General features: G+C 34.8%; 1 protein-coding gene across 7 annotated transcripts in view; it reads right to left on the bottom strand.

Annotated features, from left to right (window-relative positions):
- The window catches only part of LOC140516966 (E3 ubiquitin-protein ligase HUWE1-like), a 98601-nt gene extending 77925 nt beyond the window's left edge, over positions 1-20676 (bottom strand). For 6 of the 7 annotated variants that reach the window (XM_072627814.1, XM_072627818.1, XM_072627817.1 and 3 more), the window contains exons 1-9: positions 20580-20676; positions 10745-10814; positions 8256-8354; positions 6895-7101; positions 5879-6031; positions 1678-1740; positions 629-706; positions 295-342; positions 131-199 (exon numbers count right to left, since the gene is read on the bottom strand). In XM_072627814.1, the coding sequence (XP_072483915.1) occupies positions 131-199; positions 295-342; positions 629-706; positions 1678-1740; positions 5879-6031; positions 6895-7101; positions 8256-8354; positions 10745-10789 (762 nt within the window). In that variant the 5' untranslated portion in view covers positions 10790-10814; positions 20580-20676. Of the gene's footprint in view, positions 1-130; positions 200-294; positions 343-628; positions 707-1677; positions 1741-5878; positions 6032-6894; positions 7102-8255; positions 8355-10744; positions 10815-19947; positions 20130-20579 lie in introns of those variants that run through there. The other variant, XM_072627815.1, reaches the window with a different exon arrangement.
- Between the last annotated feature and the right edge of the window lie 2561 nt (positions 20677-23237).

Raw genomic sequence — 23237 nt, 5'->3', positions numbered from 1 at the left:
AAGAAATAAAGGGATTATGGGGAAAAAAGCTGAACCTTTATTTTGCATTTCCACTGCTTTAAACATTGCCAAAACAAAAATGTAATCAGACATTCCCTCCCTTATCCCCAATTCTGTAAATAGGCAATACCTGCTTATCTTTTGGAATGCTGTACATTTTGGTAAGAGATTCCATGATTTCAGAAGAACTTTCTGAAATCTGCATCAGAGAGCAAGACCATGGTTAGAAAAGAAGTAGAAAAAAGCAACGGACAACTGGGTTTTCATTATTCACTAATTTAAGTTTATACTTACTTTGTCAAGCTGCTCTATGTGAATGTAATGTAGTGTGTTACTGGTAGTCTAAAAAAGGAAGGTGGAAAAGAAGATATTTTATAAAAGCAAATATATAACCGAATCTTATTTAAAACACTGATTAGATTTCAGTACCTCATTTGAATTTTGACTAATCAGAATGATAAGACAGATTCCACATACTATTGCTATCCCAATATGCAATATATATTGCTATCCCAACTATAGCAACTGAGGATACCTGATGCACATGAAAACCAATCTTTCAAACAAAGGGATTTCTCACATCTTGCCCTATGTAGACTCTATTAAAACAAGTCAGTGTGAGACTCACCCTTTTTTCAACTCTGACCTCGGCCCCTGGATCTGCATAGAACTCAAAGTGTAGTGTGGTTGCACTGGGTGGGTATTTCTATATATAAAACACAGCACAGAATCTGATATTGCACTTGCACTGTATAGCATATGTCAAAGACATACTTCCCTCTTACCCTTTCCCAACCTGGCAAACCCAAGATTTTCAGTCTTTCCTGACAATTGAGTCATATAGCATAAGCAGAACAAAAACATTCTACCTATTAAACCAAAGTAGTTTTTGCTTAAAAGGATTCAAATGACTACTTTTTTTTTTTACAACCAGAAACAAAGACACATCACTATTTTTCATGTCTAAAGTAATGACTAAGTTCTTCCTCCCACATTTTTAGTCAAATGGATATCCCCAGGATTCTGAAACAATGGAGGAAACTAAAAAAGGAACTAAAGATTGGTCCTCAAATCATAAAATATGCATGAGGGATGAAAGTGGTTCCTAAAATTATAAATTCTAAAACTCTTCACGGCCAAGTTAATCTAGCTTAAACTTAGCACTCTCTAATACTGAGATGGCAAGGCACACATGAGAGAAGAATTCTCAAATTAAGTTAATCCAGGGTCCTATCCTAACCTCAATGGCACAGTGCAGTTAGTGACTTTAGCTCAGTTTAACAAAAAAGATAAAAATAACTTACTATAATTATAGCAGTTAATACTAGTGAGGTGACTACTGGCTTTTCTCCCCCCTCCACAAGGCTTACTTAAAAACTGCTTCTGAAATCCAAAACGCACTACTTTACTGGCCTGATTTCTATATTCTTAATCACATTTTGAAACTTATCTAAAAACCTTAACCCTACCAAAGAATCATGCTTAGCAGAAACACAGTGCACATATATGCAGGGCATTTAGGAACTGCCTTCCAGGGAAGGCTAAACCTCATATCTCACTCAGTTCATTTTAAAAAGTGGAGCACTTGGATCCAGAAACTTTTTCCTGAAAACTAGCTATAGCCCAAATACAAAATCTACAGAAAACTTAAAGAAACTAAAATCTTTAAGTGCTTACCAACATATGCAAATCTCTACAACATTCTGCAAGACCAAAGCCATTTTCCTTTCCACCCCAACTCTGCAGTGAAAAAAAAAATAAATCATTGTTAAGTTACCTATGCCCAACATTAACTGTACACCAATATTTTTACAAGTTAATTTTGGATGATGATAAATCCACCTTTATAAAATACTGAATGGATAATTCATGTTAATTTTTTTCCAAGAGGAAGCAAAACTAAGATTTTAAAAATATTTTGGCTATGTAGTATTTTATGATCACTTTCTGAAACCATCAGTAGGCTAATCTAGAAACTGTATAACCATAAAAACATCTATTTTCTTTCCTGGACATGTATCTGGGATGTAACAAATACATGTGATGTGACTTATAAAAGAAATATAGCACTATTTATGTAGAAGAAAAATACCACTCATTGTGTCTCCAAACCAGAGCCCACAAGACTATAATTCTATGACCAAAAAGAAATATTGTTCTGCAGAATGAACCTCATAAAAAGTACAGTTGGAGGAGCTGGAATTCAGGTTAATAAAAGGAAAATTATGCCTGGAGGAAATGTTGACTTGTGCTTTTAGGCATATGTATAGATATTTATGAAGAAGACACAAAAATTAATAACTACTTATCACTGCATAAGAGAATACATTCCTCCACTAGGAAAAAGAATACACGAATAAATAAAGAAATGAAATCCAACAACTTGCTGTATAAAAGAAACACATATTAGAAATTTCTTTCTATTCTTCACAAACTACTCTCTATCTTTCACAACAGCAGTCACCATAATTACAAGATCATTATGGAAGAGAAAAATGAGGATTAATGAGGGGTTTTGAAATAAAGAGAAAATAAGGGGGAACTCATTTTGAAAATTTTTATTTTCTCAATAAACTATGAAATAAGATTATCTGCTGAGGTTTGCAGACAGAAAATTTGATTTGAAACTGATGCTCAGAGTTCAATAATTAATCAACAGAGGAATAAAAGCAATGTCTTGCTACATTCAGGGTTGAGGACATGAAAAGAAACTAATCTGTACCAAATTCAATCAGCATGGTTTTATTATTTCTTCTAGCAATACTTGGAGATGTATGAGCAGAAGCAGAATCAGTCAGTCAAACATTTATTAATCATTATTATATGCACTGGGAATACAAAGGAGGGTTGCCCTTAAGCTGGAGAAAACAAAAAGTAAAGATGTACAACAAACTATATATTGGATAGTTTTCTATTTATTACTTTAACTTAGTTACAATTATAATGAAAAGAGGGAAGACAGGATATAGAACTGAAAGAGATTAGGAAAGAGTTCTGGAAGTTTTGATTTTAGGTGGGCCTTAAAGGTGACTAGTATTTGTACAGTCAGAGACAAGAGATGGAGTATCAAATTTAGGGGGCCCAGTGGTACTACCTAAAAATTTTTGTGTTGGGGAGGAAAGTCAAGTCTGGACAGGCAGAAAGAGGCTATTTTATAAAGGACTCCTGAGCACTAAAGAGGTTTTCCATATTCAATTCCTGAGGGAGTCACTGGAAACATAATTTAGTGAAGAGAAGTGAGCTATAAAGCTACTGGTAAAAAAATCAATCTTTAATGAAATAAAGGACTTTTAAAAATCAGGAATTCTTGGAAGGATAACACTGAGAGAATCAAGGGCAGATGTTAATCACTTGATTAACTGCAGGGTTTAGAAAGTTAAAGAAACTGAAGTGATGATATGTAATACGAATGTATTGGAAGTCTAAGCTATATGGACTGTGTGGTGGAAGGAGTTTGCTGAAATGGAGGGTGGAGCAGAACTTAAAGGAAAGCTGGGAAGGACAGAGAACGTAGGCAGCTGGGACCGCAACTACCGTGAAGAGGAGAGCTTGTTTGTGATTTTGTTTAAAGGATCCTGCTGGTGATTTGTTTGTGGGAAGTCTAATAGAGGGAAGGCTTGGGGAAGGTAGTGTCCCCTGTATTGTTATGTATGGATGTCTTTGTTGCTATGACAAAGGAATTGGTGTTGGGATTCTTGATAACTAAACACATAATGTTTACATTTACATGTTATCAGATCAGGAATGTTTGGATAGAAGTAGTTCTCTCGGAAAAATCACTGATAAAGACCCAAGAAAGCATATGCACAATTCTCAGACAATTTTTATTAATTTGTTACAAAATTTTGGAGCATATGTGGCCAGTACCCTTATTTAATTTAATGAATGTCTTATAACCTTGTTATAAATTACACTAAGTACTAAAGAAACATTAAAAAAAACCAGTCTCTACTCACAAAGAGATGATATTCTAAAAGAGTACAAGCATAATCACTCACATGATTATATATACACATACAACACAGGAGAGACAGAGAGAAAGGAAGCACATTAGACAGATTATTTAAATAAAAGGCAGTGAGATCAGAACGTTCAGCTTGAATCTCATTTTCTGTAGATTTCCCCCCTGAACTTTCCTTCCATCTGATACGCCTTTGAATTTATACTATATATCTTGCATATATGTCACTGTTTCCATACTGCTTCTCACATTAGAATATGAATTAAATATTTTAGTTTTCTTTGCATTCCTGGTACACAGCACATATTAAGCACTTAATGTTTATTGATGGACTTATTTTATTAGGCAGAGGTAGAAAGAGAGGGAATTCTAAAAATGGGGATCATCCTGTCTACATAAAGTTACAGAACTGAAAAACTGAACACAGGAAAAAGTTCCAATTAATCAAAGAACAATGAGATGGAGAAGAATGATATAACTAGATCTCAGCTTAAAAAAAATAATTTTAGCAACAGTAGAAAGGATAGATTAGAATGGAGTGAGATTCGTGTAAACAATAAGGAGGTTGTTGTGTTACTCTAGGAATCTATAGTGGTGGCTCTCTAAGAAGAGAAGCATCAAAATCTGGTAAATAATTACATGTTGGATTTAAGAATAGACAGCAAAATAGGGTAACTAGAATAATGTTGATTTGAAGGAAAACATGAGTTGTTTTAAGCATCTATTTGAGAAACTGAGGCCCAGGAAAAGAAATTTTGCAGTCATTTCACAGAGATGATAAATATATGGAAACTGAGGAAATCATGGACAGAAAGAGCAAAGAGAAAAGGTAAGAGAGGTCATTTTGTGGACATCAATTATAGTTAGGCATTAATTTTAAGCCAGCAAAAAACACTGAGAAGGAACTGTCAGACAGAGTACTATGACAGATTACTATTAAAAAAGCCCAGAAGAGAGAAAATAATCAGGAATGTAAAGGCTGGCAATATTGTCAAATACAGAAGATAAGACAAGAAGACAAAAAGAAAAAAAACTTTATTTGGCAATTGAAAGATAATTTACTATAATAAAAATATATTGCCAAAATCATTTTACAATTTTTATACTACATGATTCATGTTAATTAAAAAGCAAAAAATAAGATTCATTTTGAAAAACACAGGATCTAGAGCATCAAAGGAAATAATGAAATAAGGTCTAGAAGATCCAGATCTTAAACCACATTATAAAGCAGCAGTCTTCAAAACTGAAAAACCAGGGAGAACAATTAGACAAGAAAGAATTAGAAACAAAAGAACTTATACCCCAGAGTTTGATACACCAGAAAACATACATCAGTTAAGACAGCTTTTCTATATGAGAAAATCTACTTGGAAAAACCAGAAAGCAGTCAGGGCTTGTCCAGTTGTCCCTATCCATTTCTGATCCAGATAGCTACAGAAGAGAAAGTGACACTGGTAACTTGACATTTCCTATTTCCCTCAAATCAAAGTCAATTGAAAGTCATGCCATCACCTTCCTGATGTCATGGTTGTATTGCAGAATGAAGGATGATTCACAAGAATTTTACATTCCACATTTTAATGAATGTGATATTTTAAAATATTATATGATAAAAAATTTAGAAGAGAATACTTTTTTCAGAAAGAATAGATATATTTCAAAGCAAATACAGTACAGAAACAATTACAGAACATGAAAATGAAAAGCTTCAGCAGAAAGATACACACATATATATATAACTTTTTCTTTTCTTTCTAGTTAGATTGTTTGGGAGTAGTGTGTGTAAAAAGAACTCTCAATTATTCTAAAGATTATAAGAAATCCATTTTAAAACTCATAAATGACAAAAGCCCTTTATAATTTCTAAACTCAGTGTGTATTAGAGCTTTCTAATAAGAGTCAAACTGAACTAACCTCTGCCAAGTGTTGCAGTCGGGATAGCAGTGGAGTCCTCTTGTCAGAGCCCAGTCTAGTGATATAATTTGATCTTTTGCTGAAGACATACAAGAGATTCAGCACTGCAAGTACCACTTGCATATCAGAAGAAGCCAATAATGTAGTCAGGTGCTACAGGGACAGAAAAGTTTCAATCAATAAATAAGATTAGTAAAAGTCTACGAAAATGAGGGAAAGCAGATGAATGTGAGTATATTCTTTTCTAAGATTTCTCTGATAAAGGTTTGATATGTAAATTAAGAGCTGAATTTAAGAAACACAAGCTGTGTAATATCAAAATATTCAATTGGATATCCAACAGGAATTTGGTAATGTAGGCCTAGAACTCAGGTACACAGAGATAATTAAATCCATGAGAATTGATGTCACTAGAAACTGTATATATAGAGAAAGGAAAATAAAACCCCATAAAGTGCCCAGGGAGAACTCTCGGATTTAAAACAGAAGTTAAGGGACATCCCTCCAAATGTGGAAAGTCATCAAAGTTATCATGTGTTAAGATACTTAACACATCCACTAAATTTGCAAAAATGATAAAAAGATGTCAATTTTGGAAGATGGGAATACTAGTGCACTGTTGGCAGAGCTATCAATCAGTATAATTACTGCAGAAAGTAATTTTGGAATTATGCAAATAAGCTGATTGAAAATGTCTGTATTTCTGTCCAACTCAGATGAATGAATGAATGAACTCAATGAATAAGAAGGAAGTACCCATATATAATTATTTTTTTTTAGCATTTAATGTCTCTGAATGAATGCCATAATGTACCTGACTTATAGGTATTATTTATATTTCACTTTTCTTCACTGTAACTACCATCTTTCCTTTAAAAACAGATTTGACATTGTTTGCCAGACAGCATATAAAGACATAAATGTAAGGCTCAAATCCATAAGTATAAACTGCAAGGGAAAACTCAAAGGCTATGTTCTTAACAATTTAGAAATAAGGAAAATTCATTTATGCCTACCTCTACAGAATTGTAAAGATGCCTGGAAAAGCTGTACTCTATGAGTAAGGCCGTGAAGTTTAATATACCCAACAAGAGTAATTTTAATTGTTCTTCTTCAGGTCTGTCACACACCAGGATCCAAGACATGTTGTCCACAGTTTGTCCAGCATTTGCTAAGATCTCATCAAAGCGGTCCAATAAGTCAATCCAATGATACAGCTCACACTATAAGAGGGAAGAAAAAAATTTAGTCTAAACCATATTTCAGACCCTCTTCTACAAGGGCCAGATAGATTTTATTTTTCGCTTATCTTATTTGATGACTTTCCACATTTGGAGGGATGTCCCTTAACTTTTGTTTTAAATCTGAGAGTTCTCCCTGGGCTCTTCATGGGGTTTTCTTTCCCTTTTTCTAACTACACAGTTTTTAGTGACATCAATTCTCATGGATTTAATTATCTCTGTGTACCTGAGTTCTAGGCCCACATTACCAAATTCCTATTGGGTATCCAAGTGGATATTTTCATATCACACAACTTGTGTAATAGCTATCTTAAATTCAACTCTTTTCCACAAAAATCAACTCTCTTCCTAAACTTCCCTTTTTTTCCTACTGAAGGAACAAGAAACCATCCAGGCTGGTTACTTGTGAACTCAAATCCTCAACATACCCACCTCATATAACTAACCAAAACATTTTTCACAATCTTATGAAAGAAATGCCCAACAAACGAGATTATACTCTATAGCACTTTTTTGTTTTGTCCTTTATTTTCAAAAAGAACCAATGACAACATGGTGGTAATGTTTTGAGTTGCATGTGAATTGGAACTCATTAATAATCCCTTACCTCTAAAAGGGGGAAGGGGTGAAGGAGACAATAAGCATTTAATTAGTACCTACTACATCCTAGACATCTAGTCACTTTTTAAAGATCATCTTATTTGATCCTCATAACAACCTTGTGATATACATAATATTATTATCTGCGCTTTACAGCAGAAGAACCTAAAGCACACAAAGGTGAAATGACTTGGCCAGGGTCAAGTGTCTGAATATGAACTTCCATCCAGTTGCCAACAAACTCCTCAACACCACACAAACAAAACAAAAACACCATCCCCCCAGAAAACAAAAAATTTCTCCTATAGCCTCTACTCTTGTTAACTCCCTTATCTTGCATTTCAAACTCCAACCAAAACAAGCTTTGCTCATTAAGATTAAAGATTAAAACCTAATTTTAACAGAAACAAGGACTGTTCATCTTTTAATAAGAACAAATCTTGAAGCTACTTCCCTTAAGAACAAAAAAGTACAATACTGAAATAAATACTAAATAAAGAAAACAAATTTGACAATTCTCCAGAAATATTACTTACCTTTCCAATATTCCATGTTTTGATTTGCTGAAGTTCTAAAAGAAGCTGGTCATCATTACAAACCTTAAGTTTGTCTATTAAAGCCCGGCAGTCTGCAGGCTAGAAGAAAATACAACAGCAGAGATGGAAATGGGGAAAGGAGAGATATTAAATCAAGATATTACTGTTCTATTAAAAAGTGTGAAAAGTGGAGTAGAATAATCAATAAGGAAAAGAAGATTTAGATTGTGTATGGCTTACATGCTTTATTACCGCAGGAATAAACCTTTTCCAAGGCCAGGAAATTACTCAGATTCTTGGAAGAGGGATCTGTAAATCTATAATGTGGAGTTTAAAATTCATATGACTTAATGAAATACTACTACTTTCCAACAATTCTTCCGTGTATTTTTCCGTACTGGAAATTAAATTAAAAATAGGACAGGAAATAGGATCAATAAAAAGTGACACTTAAATGAATCTGTGATATTATCAGTTATCAGCAAACTATTTTCAACTTATTTCATGTAATTATTTATACACACACATTATATGTACTATAATTCTTGTATACACAAAGCTTCATCAAGGAGCTCAATGAAGGTACTGAGGGGCCTTTGGACTACAAAAAAAAAAGCCTACAAATACTGGATTTTGCTATTTTTTTTATTATTACTTTTATGCTAAATATAAGGCAAAAACAAGGTATCTGTTCTCAAGGAGGTCAAATTCTATTCTATCTGTCCTCAAGGACAGTAATAACCTATGTTCAAGATGTAAGAGTAGAAGAGGAAACATTCCATTAAAGGTATAAAGTTGTGAAAAAGATGAAGAAAATAAGCATGTGAGACTGTGAAAAGGCAAAGAGCATAGACGCAGTACTATGTGAGAATAACTGTGAATGCAAGTCACAGTGTGCCTGGAGAGAAGTAAAGTTTAGGAACATTAATTCTGTAATTGATCCTGAAGGCAACAGGGGAACCCACTTAAGTACGCTGATTTTGGTTTAGTGGAGGACAGAGTGAAGTAGGAAGAGACAGAAGAAAGATCAACCAGAAGACATAAGACATGATGCAATTTGGTGGTGCTTCTGTGAGGAGAGAAGAGGACAGGAAGTTAAGATACAGTGAAGACTGCCATTGAAGAAGCAAGGCAGATTTTCAAGCTTAGTTGATGAAGAGGATGGTTGTAAGAAAGAATTCTAGTTTGGACATGTAGGGTTTACTTTTCTTATAGCACTTTTATTTTGAGATAGCCAGAATGTAGGTGGTGATGTGGTACTGGAACTGAAGTGATTTGGGGTAGATTAATTTTAATATATCTGAATCATTAGCATAAATTAATCTATGGGAGCTGATGATCAATAACTAAAAGAAGTAAAAAGTGAGGTTCTTGACCTTTTTTGAGTCATGGTAACTACCCCCTCCTAGTTTTTGATGGTCTGAGTAACATATGGACTCCTTTTTGCAGAATAATTAAATAAATATTTTATTAAATAAAAACCAATTATATTGAAAAAGCTATACAGCTGGGGGGGAAAGTGATGGAACTCAACTAAGAATGAAATCAAGAGAGCCAGGAAATCAGAGTCTTACAGAACAGTCAATGTGAAGAAAAGTGAACTGGATAAAGTTCTACCAAAGGAAAATGAGAAACACTGAGTAATTAAGAGAACAACCAGGAAAAAAAATCTCACAGCATATATGAGAACACATGACTGACAAGGAAACTTCACTAGATTTTATAATTAATAGATTATTCATAATTGTGGACAGAACAGTTTCAGCTATGAAATATGATTTCCTCAGTGAAGAGGAAGCAAATATTTTAGATAACTATTAGGAATTGAGGCAAGGAAATAACTATGGGTAGTGGGAATGTCAGGATTAGTAACGATTTTTAAGGATGGCCATGTTTGGAGGCAGTCAAGAAAGAAGTCAACAGGGAAAGACTTAACAGTTTGCTCAGTATGTTTAATATGCCAAAAGAAATATTAAATGTAATCCCTGAAACACTCTACTGAAACAAAAGGACTTGAAAAATGTGAATCAGAAACCAAAACAAATTAAACAAATATTACTGTTTTTTAAACTGAAAAGTTAAAAACATAACTTTTTTTAAAAAATCAAATTCAATTCATTAAAAAAATTAAAGACTATAAAATCTGTCAAAGCAAGTCTTCCTTGGAACTGTCTGTTTTTAAAACGTACAGAAACGTAATACAGTCAGAAAATTAATATAAATTTTAAAATGAATGGGGAAAATATTACATCTGTGCCTTTACATTTTTTGAAGAGTTGCTGAGGGCAGAACAGGTTTTCTGTAAGTTGTACAATAGAATCCACTGTTTTCCTTGGATCTCTATCTATGATTGTGTGGAAGTGAAAGTGGGTAGCTCTTGGTAAACTAATGAGGGTTAGAGAAATGCGAGAGTGTTGTGATCTGCTAAGCTAGGGAAAAAAAAGGCCCAAATCAAGATATCACAATTCCTTTGACTTTTAAATACTTACTGCTTCTGTAGGTGTCTTCTTCAGTTTAGTCCTGTCAACTCTCATTTTTAAAATTTTCTCTTTTGTGATCCTAAAACAAAACAAAATGAAAAAAACACCGTAAATGACAATTACTTTGTGTATCTTGGAGACAGACAAAATCCCAATGGGCTAAATTAATGCCAGCTTTAAGTTCACAAAGGGCGTTACCAACTTTATAACCAACTTTTCATAAGGCATTGAATTTCAACTGCAAGAAACTCAGTCTTCAAATCTTTGAATAATCAATAAATAGGGATAAACTCATTCCAGAGGAATTGCCAAAGAAGTTACTCATCTTCCCAGATCAAACAGTAAAGATGTGGAAGAAATCATTCAGTAAAGGGGAAGAAGAAAAGGCACAAAGGACAACAGAGAATTTCCTAAGATTTACCAAATATATGACAGTCTGGAGATCCACATGGTTCTAAATGACATTTCAAGAAGAAATCTGAGTAATGATAAAAATCAAAATCTTGGTCAGAAACTGAAGATCACTGGCACAGTTTGTGTTTCCGTCAGGTGTGATTTGAGAAGGGAATTTGGATTTCTGGATCATGGCTTGTAATGCAGGGCAGCATGATGATTTGGTAAGAGGTGGACTACACTTAATGAAGGCTGAAAATTTTTACAAATCTAAAGAAAGGCTTTCATATGAAAAAGGATGGGGGAAGAAGACTACTCAAATACCTTACCCAGTGTGGTGGGATAGCAAAATCTGTGGATAACAGTTGGCAGAGATAAATTTTAAAAACCCAAGATTTCAAATACTAGAGAAAAAAACTCATTACCAGAGAAAATACAAAAAAAAAAAAAAAGGAAAGAAAAAAACCACAAAAATAGATAATTTCCCTATTCAGAAAAAAACTGGCAGTACTTACATGAGGTGTAAAACTAAGAACTGATATAAAAATTAAAAGAAATAACTATGAAAAAATATAAACTGTAATTGAAGCAATAACAAACTCTTCTATCAAAGGACTTACATAAATATAAGATATACATGTAAGCATACATTTTAAGACACTGCAAAAGTGCAGATTTGTTTTGTTCAACTACTCATTTTGGTGACCACAGTCAGGAGTGGATTCATCATTTGTGTAACCCTGTGCAAATCACTTAACCTTGTTTGCCTCAGTTTCCTAATCTACAAAATGAGGTAGAGAAGGGAATGCCAAACCACTCCATTTTCTTTGCTAAAAAAATCCTGAACAGGATCATGAAGAGTCAGACATAACAGAAAACAATGCATAAGAATATAGCTTTACTTTTTTGAGGGTGTTTTATAGGAAGGATGGACTAGCCCTCCAAAAAGTTAAAAAGAAAAAGTGCAGACAAATCTTTTTAAAAATGCAAAGAGAAGAGCAGAAGAAAACACAGAGAAGCAGGAAAGCATTGAGACCATTGTGGTGAATTTATTTAAAGAAGCTCTACCTAATAAAAACTAGCAGTTTTCAAATATTCATTTCCTGGTTTGTATTTGTCAAGTTTAGACTGAACTATTTACTTTGGAAAAACAGATTAACAAAAGCACCAAACCAAACAATTTTCTATTTACAAAGATCACAACTTAAGGTAACTACAAAATGAAAAGAAGCTTCATCAAAGTCTTTTATCATATTACATTTTTTAAAGTGATAAAACGCAAGAATTACATGGACAATGTGTGTGTTCATCCTTCGTTGCCAAAGAACACCATGCCATCAGAGAAATGATGACATGACTTGCACTTTGTTTTGAGTGAGGGAGGGCTGTGCAGGTCACCAGCCTCACTTCTCCTCCAGGGCCATCTGAATCCAGTGACCAGATATTTATCAGGATGACCACAGATAACCCAGGATGAGATAACTGGGGTTAAGTGACTTGCCCAAGGTCACACAGCTAGTGAGCGTCAAGTGTCTGAGGTGAGATTTGAACTCAGGTCCTCCTGACTGGTGCTCTATCCACTGCAGCTGGATAAATGAAACACCCTCAGCTTCAGGCAGGCTACTCCCTTGCCTGGACAAAACACTCGCCTGTCCTCCAGCTGGTCGCTCTTAGTTCTTAAAGGTCCAGGTCAGCTCCTGCCCTCAGTGCTCTCTCTCCTGCATGCTGAAGTACATAATAACTAAATGGGTCCTAAAATGGATTCGAATACCAAAGGATTAGAGTGTCAGGGAGACCCAAGTTCAAATCCTGCCCCAGACATTTAGTAACTGTGTGATACTGACCAAGTCAATGAACCCTGTCGCCTCAGTTTCCTCATTTGCAAAATAAGCTGGAGAAGGAATAAATCAAGAAAATCCCAAATGGGGCAACATAGGGCAGAACAAGACTAAACAGAAGCAGCAAGGGTATGCTTAATAATTGAAACGGGAAATAAATTTTGGTAAATGAAATCACTTATTATCTCTGCAGTCTAAGAAATAGTAAATAAGAATTCAAAGAAGGAAAATGTGCAAGAGATAATACTGTGTGAATGAAGCAAATATCAAAAGAATATATAATGTATCATCACAGCAAAAACTTTAAATGCCAACAAAATTCAGATTAAGCACTAACTTCTTTTCTCTGGAGAATCAGTAAACCACACTAAAGATTTCTTTTATCACTGGTTGCAGTTTATACTCTAATTTCAATAATTATGGATTTTATCTTATTGGGATATCAATATTCATCAGTAATTGTTTTTTCCACACATGAAATATTTCAATAACAATGCAGACTACAAGAAATCATTTTTAACTTAGAAATTTTCCTTATAGAAATATTACAAATAATAGTTAGGAGTCAGCCTACAAACCTGTAAAATCCATAATGTGATACTATGCAACCTATTAAAATAAATTATTAAAATAACATTTTTAAAAAGTTAGCTTTTAAAATATAATAAAAACAAGAATAAGCTCATTTCTGATACAGATGATTTGGGAATCTTATTCATTAATAACAATTTCAAAAATGCAGTAAGCATAGCAATCCCTTCCAGAACACGAATGATGTAAAATATCATCAACTGGGAATGTCCAAAGCATTTTATAACATTTAAAGTGCCATATACATATTCCTATGTATGCCATGTAGTACTATCATTAGAAATATTAGAAAGAAGAGACTTTCAGGTAATTTGAGTCTGCTATTAATTGACCCTATTCAGGGTTATATCCACCTTGTCATTTTCAAATAAAGAGATGGATAAGGGAAGAGTGGAAACAGCAAAATTTTCACAGCTCAATTTTAAAGACTATGCCAGTAAGTGTGGCAAAATGAAAGAGATGGAGAAATGCAGTGAATACCTCTCCTGTCTAGAAGAATATTGTTTGACTCCAAATCTTTAAACCAATGTAGCTAGGAACATCTAAGAGACCAGAAGAACAGTTTCAAAGGAGAATATTACCAAATATTTCTCTTCAACAACTTAAAATGTGGTCCAAGTGTTAAAATAGACCAAATTCAAATCAACAACAAACATTTCAAGCAATTCATACGTGGAAATCACCAAGCTCCTGAACTTTGAAGTGCTTCCACCACAAACAAATTCTTAGCTTTCAATGGAATCAGAATTAATGAAAGGATTTTATCACAATTAGAAACTAAAGAGTGCAGAGGTCCAGAGTTAGTATAGCAATAGGAAGCCAGATAATATAAGATTGGGGCAAGGAAAAAAGCCTAATTCCAACAATGCCCTAGAAACAAGATATGGCACAATTTTCAATGAATGCTTTTATGATGAGTATTCTTACTTTTCTCTCTGTTATTTCCAGCACCCAAGAGAACACCCACACCCAGAAAAGAAAGTTATTGTTTCTTGACTGATATTTGCTCTCATATGACAGGATGTAAATACGATTTACTATACACCAATGTGACCTATATTTTGAACTCCTTTTACTTGTCCAATCTTTTTCTTGTCTTAAGATGGCAGAGTAGAAAGACATACATAAGCTAGCTCTAAACCCACAGTCGAGAGGGGAGTGGGGTGTCCCCATAACTCAGGCCCCCTCGGGAGGCAGCAGCAGAGGCGGGGGCAGACCTGGGCTCCCCAAGCAGGCAGGAGCCCAGATCCATTGTTGAAGGTCTCTGCATAAACCCCCTGAGGGAATAGAGCCCGTGAGGCGGGCCCACCCCCACCCAGGCACCTGAACCTAATCTCACACTGAATAGCAGCCCTGCAGCATTTGAATCTCAGACCCCAAACGCTGGCTGGGAGGATCCAGAGGCAAGGTGGGTGTGAGGAGAATATTCAGAAGTCAAGTCACTGGCTGGGAAAATGCCCAGAAAAGAGAAAAGAAATAAGACTATAGAAGGTTACTTTCTTGGTGAACAGGCATTTCCTCCCTTCCTTTCTGATGAGGAAGAACAAAGCTTACCATCAGGGAAAGACGCAGAAGTCAAGGCTTCTGTATCCCAGCCCACCAAATGGGCTCAGGCCATGGAAGAGCTCAAAAAGAATTTTGAAAATCAAGTTAGAGAGGTGAAGGAAAAACTGGAAAGAGAAATGAGTGAAAGCAAAGCATGCAAAGCATGAACAGCAGGTCAGCACCCTGGTAAAGGAGACCCAAAAAAATGCTGAAGAAAATAACACCTTGGAAAATAGGCTAACTCAATAGGCAAAAGAGGTTCAAAAAGCCAATGAGGAGAAGAATGCTTTCAAAAGCAGAATTAGCCAAATGGAAAAGGGCGTTCAAGAGCTCACTGAAGAAAATAGTTCTTTCAAAATTAGAATGGAACTGATGGAGGCTAATGACTTTATGAGAAACCAAGAAATCACAAAACAAAACCAAAAGAATGGAAAAATGGAAGATAATGTGAAATATCTCATTGGAAAAACAACTGACCTGGAAAATAGATCCAGGAGACACAATTTAAAAATTATGGGACTGCCTGAAAGCCTTGATCAAAAAAAGAGCCTAGACATCATCTTTCATGAAATTATCAAGGAAAACTGCCTTGAGATTCTAGAACCAGAGGGCAAAATAAGTATTCAAGGAATCCACAGACCACCGCCTGAAAGAGATCCAAAAAGAGAAACTCCTAGGAACATTGTGGCCAAATTCCAGAGTTCCCAGGTCAAGAAGAAAATATTGCAAGCAGCTAGAAAGAAACAATTCAAGTATTATGGAAATACAATCAGGATAACACAAGATCTAGCAGCTTCTACATTAAGGGATCGAAGGGCATGGAATAGGATATTCCAGAAGTCAAAGGAACTAGGACTAAAACCAAGAATCACCTACCCAGCAAAACTGAGTATAATACTTCAGGGGAAAAATTGGTCTTTCAATGAAATAGAGGATTTTCAAGCATTCTTGATGAAAAGACCAGAGCTGAAAAGAAAATCTGACTTTCAAACACAAGAATGAAGAGAAGCATGAAAAGGTGAACAACAAGGAGAAGTCATAAGGGACTTACTAAAGTTGAATTGCTTACAATCCTACATGGAAAGACAATATTTCTAACTCTTGAAACTTTCCAGTATCTGGGTAGTGGGTGGGATTTTACACACACACACACAGCACAGAGTGAGTTGAATAGTATGGGATGATATCTTAAAAAAATGAAATTAAGGGGTGAGAGAAATATATTGGCAGGAGAAAGGAAGAAATGGAATGGGGTACATTATCTCTCATAAAAGAGGCAAGCAAAAGACTTTTTAGTGGAGGGAAAAAGAAGGGAGGTGAGAGAAAAACATGAAGTTTACTCTCATCACATTCCACTAAATGAAGGAATAAAATGCACACTCATTTTGGTATGAAAACCTATCTTACAATACAGGAAAGTGGGGGATAAGGGGATAAGCAGGGTGGGGGGGATGATGGAAGTGAGGGCAATGGGAGGAGGGAGCAATTTGAGGTCGACACTCTCAGGGAGGGACAGGATCAAAAGAGAGAATAGAAGCAATGCGGGTCTGGATAGGATGGATGGAAATATAGTTAGTCTTACACAACATGACTATCATGGAAGTCATTTGCAAAACTACACAGATTTGGCCTATATTGAATTGCTTGCCTTCCCAAAGGGAAGGAGTGGGGAGGGAGGGAGGAAGAGAAGTTGGAACTCAAAGTTTTAGGAACAACTGTCGAGTATTGTTCTTGCTACTAGGAAATAAGAAATACAGGTAAAGGGGTATAGAAAGTTATCTGGCCCTACAGGACAAAAGAGAAGATGGGGACAAGGGAAGGGAGGGATGAGAGAAGAGGGGGCAGATTAGTGATAGGGGCAATTAGAATGCTCGGTGTTTTGGGGTGGGGGTGGGACAAATGGGGAGAAAATTTGGAACCCAAAATTTTGTGAAAATGAATGTTAAAAGTTAAATAAATAAATTTAAAAAAAAAAAGGAAGGTATATGACACTGACAGCATCTTAAGATTCTGAAGAACCAGGATCCACACCTGGCACATTTCTCTTGTTTCTCTAATTAAAATTATTTCATAAACAAGAACACCTTTCCTTTCACTATACTGCTAGCTGTAACTAATCATTTGGCTCAATCATACCATTCTGCAGGCACAAGATGATTTCCCATAAATATGTATGTTACACTTGGAAGGGCTACTGAAATCTTAAAAATGCTGGAGATCAGTAAACAAGGATCTACGCGCTTTATGTGTAATATTAATTGATCTTTGCTAGGTCTTGTGTAATTCTTTCTTCATGATTTTAATTACCTCCCATTCTCTTCAACTACAAGTAATTAGGAAAGTGTACTAAGATATTCCATTCTTCCCCTACCTTGAAATTAACTGAGTGACCTCTACAGCTGTAAGAATATATGTAAAGTGTAGAAAAAAATTACCTTAAATTAAATATAAAAAAAAACCACCCAGAAATCAATCCCCTAATCTCATTTTATCATATTTTGTGTTCTTTGTTAATCTTTAAGTTATACAGATTACAAATTGATTTCATTATTCCAGTTATCTTGCTCTTTTTAAAAGTATGTTTTATTTTCAAAGCCTAGGCCTATTTTTGTCAATCCTTCTTTAAAAGATACCTTAAATCAAATGTGACCATTTTTCTTATCCCTGTAATAAAGTCTTCAAATACCAAGACAAAAAAAAGTTATCAATCCCACTCACTTTAGCATTATTTCTGAGTTCCTGTTTTTCTTTCTTCCCTATTTTTCTCTTTTCCCATTTTCTTCATTTTCTTGAACTAAAAGATTGTAAGAGTAATAGAAAATTCACTGCAACTTTCTAGGATGGAATGTTCTTTCAAATAATGTTATAAAAAGTCCTTGCTAAAAGTCCTAAGTCCTTTGTTATTTTGAGCAACCTTTCTTCCTTTAAAATTCATTCCAACCATCTCTAAAACATCAAAATTCTGCCAATAGTTGCTAGCTACTCATTATGTTCTTATGAGCAGTTTGCTCATGTCTCTACCACAATGATTACTCTCATTCTTGATACATACAAATGTATGTGTAGTATATATTCCTCAAATATCCTACCCTCCCTTATGAAACTAAACTTTAACAGTCCACATGAGCCATAAGATAGGAACATTAGAGTTCTATGACTATTTTACTTTCACAACTGAGATATTTTGAAACTCTTGTCTCAAGTCTTTATCACTTTGATTTCGCACTGTTTCACTTTCACTTAAAATTATTCTGTATTCTCACCCGTCCGACATCCTTCTTCATCTATCTTACTTTGTTCTTACTTTCCTCTCTTAGTATCTTGATCCTTTAACTTTTGTTTAACTATATACTATCCTCTTTTTTAAAAAAATTCTTTTATTTAAGCTCCAAACCTGTCCACCATCCAGCAGTGTTTCCCATGAGGCTTCAGACAATCAAGAAGATTAGATCCACTATTAATTGATGTTACAACTTAACTGAAGCCTTCACTGCTTCATTATTTATCTTTGACTATCAAGGATTCAACTGCAATTGTTTCAAATCTAAGAAGGGAAAATTACAATAAACTCTAGGCTTAGTTCTCTTGGGCAGTTAAGGTGATATCAGACACTGAATCTAGGAAAGTCACTTAACCTAGTTTACCCGTTTCCTCATTTACAAAATGACCCAGAGAAGAAAATAGCACAAATTTCTCCAATTCTAGTGTCCTTGTCAAGAAACCTGAAACAGTCTCAAGAATACTTGGATATGAATTACAGTCCTTTCAAAATCTGGCTCAAACATCTCCTTTGTTTTCACATGACAACCATTTTGTGCATCACCATAGATGATTAAGATATTAATGATGATTAAAAATTCTGATTTTCCTTTCTGGATGTTATAGACCTTCAGAGACAGTGTGCACTATTTTTATATGAAAATATATACTAATATTCTTACCAAACTGCCCAATCACTAATCACATCAAGTTGCAAATATGATAAATTCACAACTAATCTCTACAATGCCACATACAGTTGCAGTTGTGAACATGCAGAAACATTTCATCACACACTAAAGTTAAAATTATACACGTAAAAACCTCAGAAGAATAAAAAAACAATTAAATGAAATGATTTAATGATACCCTATGAGAGGGTTATCAGGGAACAACCATGACAAGAACAAAAGTGAGTCAACGTTACTTCAAAATTAAAAATAAAAAAAGACAAGACGTTCTGTTAAAAAAATCTGAAGTACACTGAATTTCTAGTTTGATGCTTAACTAAAAAAAACCAAACCCAAGCAAATCTGGTATTTTTAAAATAATGTGTTGTTATTAAAAGTTAACATTAAGACGTGTTGCTAATTTTGTCAAAACCGGTACTGCAACGTTTTTACTGTTCCAATAGGACTTACGTGGAATTTATTTTGGCCAATTTTATAAATATTTTTGACACGTTTTAGTAATTAATGCTTACTAGAAACAACTCGCTCTTTATTTTTTTCCCGTAAGAAACTATTTTCTGACCTTGATAAAAAATTTGTTAAAATCGCCCAGTTCTCAGTCTGCATACTTAAAATCATTAATCTTCAAAAAAACACTTATTCAAGAGTAAAAACTTTACCTGAGGATAAAGGTTTTTTTTGAAATATGGTTTTAATATGGGAATCTTAAAGAAAATATTCAAACAAAATCATAACATTTATGCTGTTTTTTTAAAGCAATCGTACAGGGGGACAGAATGATCAAAAAGTGGGGTAGAAAAGGTAAAAGGGAAGGCAGAAAAAGAACATTTGAAGAGAAGACAAATTGCGTTAGACAGAAAAGACAGAAAAAATTAAAAGAAAGAAAAAGGAGTACCGCAAAGTCCTGTGTTCGTGTCTGCCGTTTGTTGGGTAGTTACTTGGACCGTCTCCGTCGTAGTTAGGTACACCTAACGTAAAAAAATCTAAGGAGACAAGGAAAGTGACCCTCTGACTTCACTCCTGAGGGTCAGTAACATTTGGATATGCCGCTACCGCCATCTTAAAACTCGCCAGTCCAACCAACCGCCACGGCACTTCGACCTTAGATACCACAGTTACCCGACCCCGCGAGATTCCAAGAATGGAAGTTTCGCGAGAACTCAACGGATATTACGTCACTATGGTACGCCAAGATCACGAATCTCAAATAAGTTCTCGCGAGAACATTGCGCCAGCCAAATGAACGACATTTTCCTCAAAATTTAAATGAGGACTCCGTCTACGTATGTCTATTATCTGACAATTACACCAGTAACTTGATTTTCGACAGAAAAAATGTAAAACTCTCACATTAGAAACAGTACACAACAGAAACAAATGTACAGTAACGTCCCTCAAGTACTTCCTTATAAGTAAATGGACATTATTCCACGCATAAATCAACAAAACACGTGGAAAACAGATTTAAATTAATTTGTATACATATTAAATAAGATTTCAAAAAGATAAGTACTGCTAGATACCTACTTTTTCTAAGAACACTGCAGAATTATTTGGTATTTTATAGTCTTCATCCGCCTCACATAATCATTTCAAAGGTGACTGATGGGGAGCGGAAGACCAAAAACGCCGCTGACGTCCTATAAATACCGCGAGAAGATAGTACTTCCTGTTTCCGCGAGAAGATAGTACTTCCTGTTTCCGCGAGAAGATAGTACTTCCTGTTTCCGCGAGAAGATAGTACTTCCTGGTTTCGCGAGAAGATAGTACTTCCTGTTTTCTAAAGGAACTTAAATTTCGCTGAAGGATAACAAACGAAGTTACGGGATAAATCTTAGTAGTCGAAGATGAATTACTTTTTTTACCCTAATCCCACCCTCCCAAAAACATTAATAATTAAGATATATTAGTGTACTTAGAAATTTTGGATGATAAATAAATTTTCTGAGCTCTCTTACAAATGATTTTTATGACTTAAAAATAAATTTAGTCTCATGTGCTTGTTAACCTTGTTAACCTGAAAACTTAGACAGGAAAGGCAGCAGGCTAAATGCATACATTTTATGATTTAATTAATTGATCAATTCCCTATTAAAGACAACAGTAACATAATGCGTTATGGAGCCAGAAATGTTCTGGCTACCCAGTGCAGAAATCTTCTGGCTTATATACATTTTGCCGTGAGAAAGGAACTCTCCTAGTTGAACAAATCATAAATTTAGTTAGACAAGACAATTAACAAAGTAATGTTGGTCAGGCCTTGGGATTCCAGCTGGGTAAACACATGTCTCGGTGATAAAGAAGGAAATCCCACCACTAGTGAGTGGTAGGCTTCCTGCCCTAAACAGATAACTGACATAGGAAAAGGCTAAACAAAGTTCAATAGAAATTACGACCTAAGATGTCTATTTTTCTTTACCATTAACATGCCATAACATAGTATATGTCTATAGATAATAAGATACAAAGGAAAGCCTCATTATTCAAGATATAGTGTCTTAGGTTAAAGGTCTCCTTAAGGAGTGTAGAGTCAGCCTTGGCTGGCTTTTGCTGACATAGGAAGAGGCACTCTCTGAGTTTGCTTCAGAGAGAACAAAGAGATTATTCCAAAATTTTGTATTAAACATTATCAACCTAAAGTTAAGTTTAAAAAAATGATAAAATAATTTGGACACGTGACTGTAACTTCTCAGCTTCAATTCGTCCCCAGTTTACTAATGTTAAAATAATATTTCTTGGAAGTTGAAAAAACCTAGGATGTGAAATGCCTGTATTAATAATGTGAGATATAAAGATATAAATAAAGGTTATTTATCCACACAAATAAAAGAAGGGGAGTGTTTCTTTTACACATCTCTACAACTATTCCCCAAGAAGGGGAAAAACAGGAAACTACTTAGTGGAACCCAGACTCAACCAAGTCTGAAAAACCAGATTAAACCCTTTAAAAAAAACTTTAAAATCCTTTAAACCTTAAAAGTTTCCCTCCTAAGCTTGTTTACATGCACATACAAAGTACATGGAGGGAGGGAAACATGAAGTTAGGGTAGTATTACAACTCAGATTACTCAGCCTAAGAGGAAATGAAATGAAATGAAACAATTTCGTTTTCAGCGCAGGGATTTAAAGCAGTGACTTTTACTTTTGGGGTGTGTGTCTGTGTAGGCAGCATACCCACTTCTTGCAAGAACTGTAGAATAAACGACCTTGTCTCCTCTACCTCGGGGGTCTGTGTTTCAGAAAATTTTATTCCTAACCATTGGGGGTTCTGCCAGGACTCTGTAAGCATCAGGGCTAGAACAACCACCCAGAGATTTTACTTTTGGAGGCAGGTAGAGTGACACAGCTGGGGAAATAAGAGGGAAACTAAATATAAAAAAGTTTCAATGATTTTTGTCAAAGAATAAAATGCACTCATTCACTAACCCTACGGGAATATTAAAGAAAATATTCAAATGAGATCATAACATTTATGCTGTTTTTCTAAACCAATCATACAGGGACATACAATAATCAAAAGAGTGGAGTAGAAACTGAGTGGGATAGGTTTAGTGAAGACTCCTCAGGTTGTAATTCTTCTCCCAGGGGTGAAGTAAGACCAAGAGGCTCAAGGTTACAATATTTTTAGAATAGAATAGTTCCATATAAGGATATAAAACTGTGTAGTACATTAGGGTCTCAATGACTGGATAAATTACTGACTTGCAGTTGACTTTGATTTGAGTGAGAAAGGTTGTGCAAGGTCACCAGCCTCACTTTCTTCTCAGGATGACTGGAGATGGCCAAGGATACAAGAATAACATTAATTGAAAATGAAAGAACATAAAAAAAAATAAAAAATAAAGTAAAAAATAAAATAAAAAAATTCTCTAAATTACCCAATAATTGCAGTAATGAAAATGTATTCAACTTTAAGGTTTTTTACTTCACACTTCACAAACCAAGAAAGATAATGAAAGAGTAAAATAACACATGCTGAAGAAACTGAGAAAATAGAAAGACTAGCACTACACTGTTCAGGGAGCTATGAACTGATCATAACATTCTAGAAAACAATTTGGAACTGTGTCCCAAAGTTACATAACTTTTGCTCACCAATATGATGTGTATGCTTCAAAGAAAGCAAAGAAGGAGGAAGGGGAAAAAAGGACCTACGGATACAAAAATATTTTTAGTAGCAGTTTG

The sequence above is a fragment of the Notamacropus eugenii genome (genome assembly GCF_028372415.1).
Source record: "Notamacropus eugenii isolate mMacEug1 chromosome Y unlocalized genomic scaffold, mMacEug1.pri_v2 SUPER_Y_unloc_1, whole genome shotgun sequence".
NCBI classification, from domain to species: Eukaryota; Metazoa; Chordata; class Mammalia; order Diprotodontia; family Macropodidae; genus Notamacropus; species Notamacropus eugenii.
The sequence above is the reverse complement of the archived record's forward strand: the minus strand, read 5'-3'. Positions and strand labels throughout refer to the sequence as shown.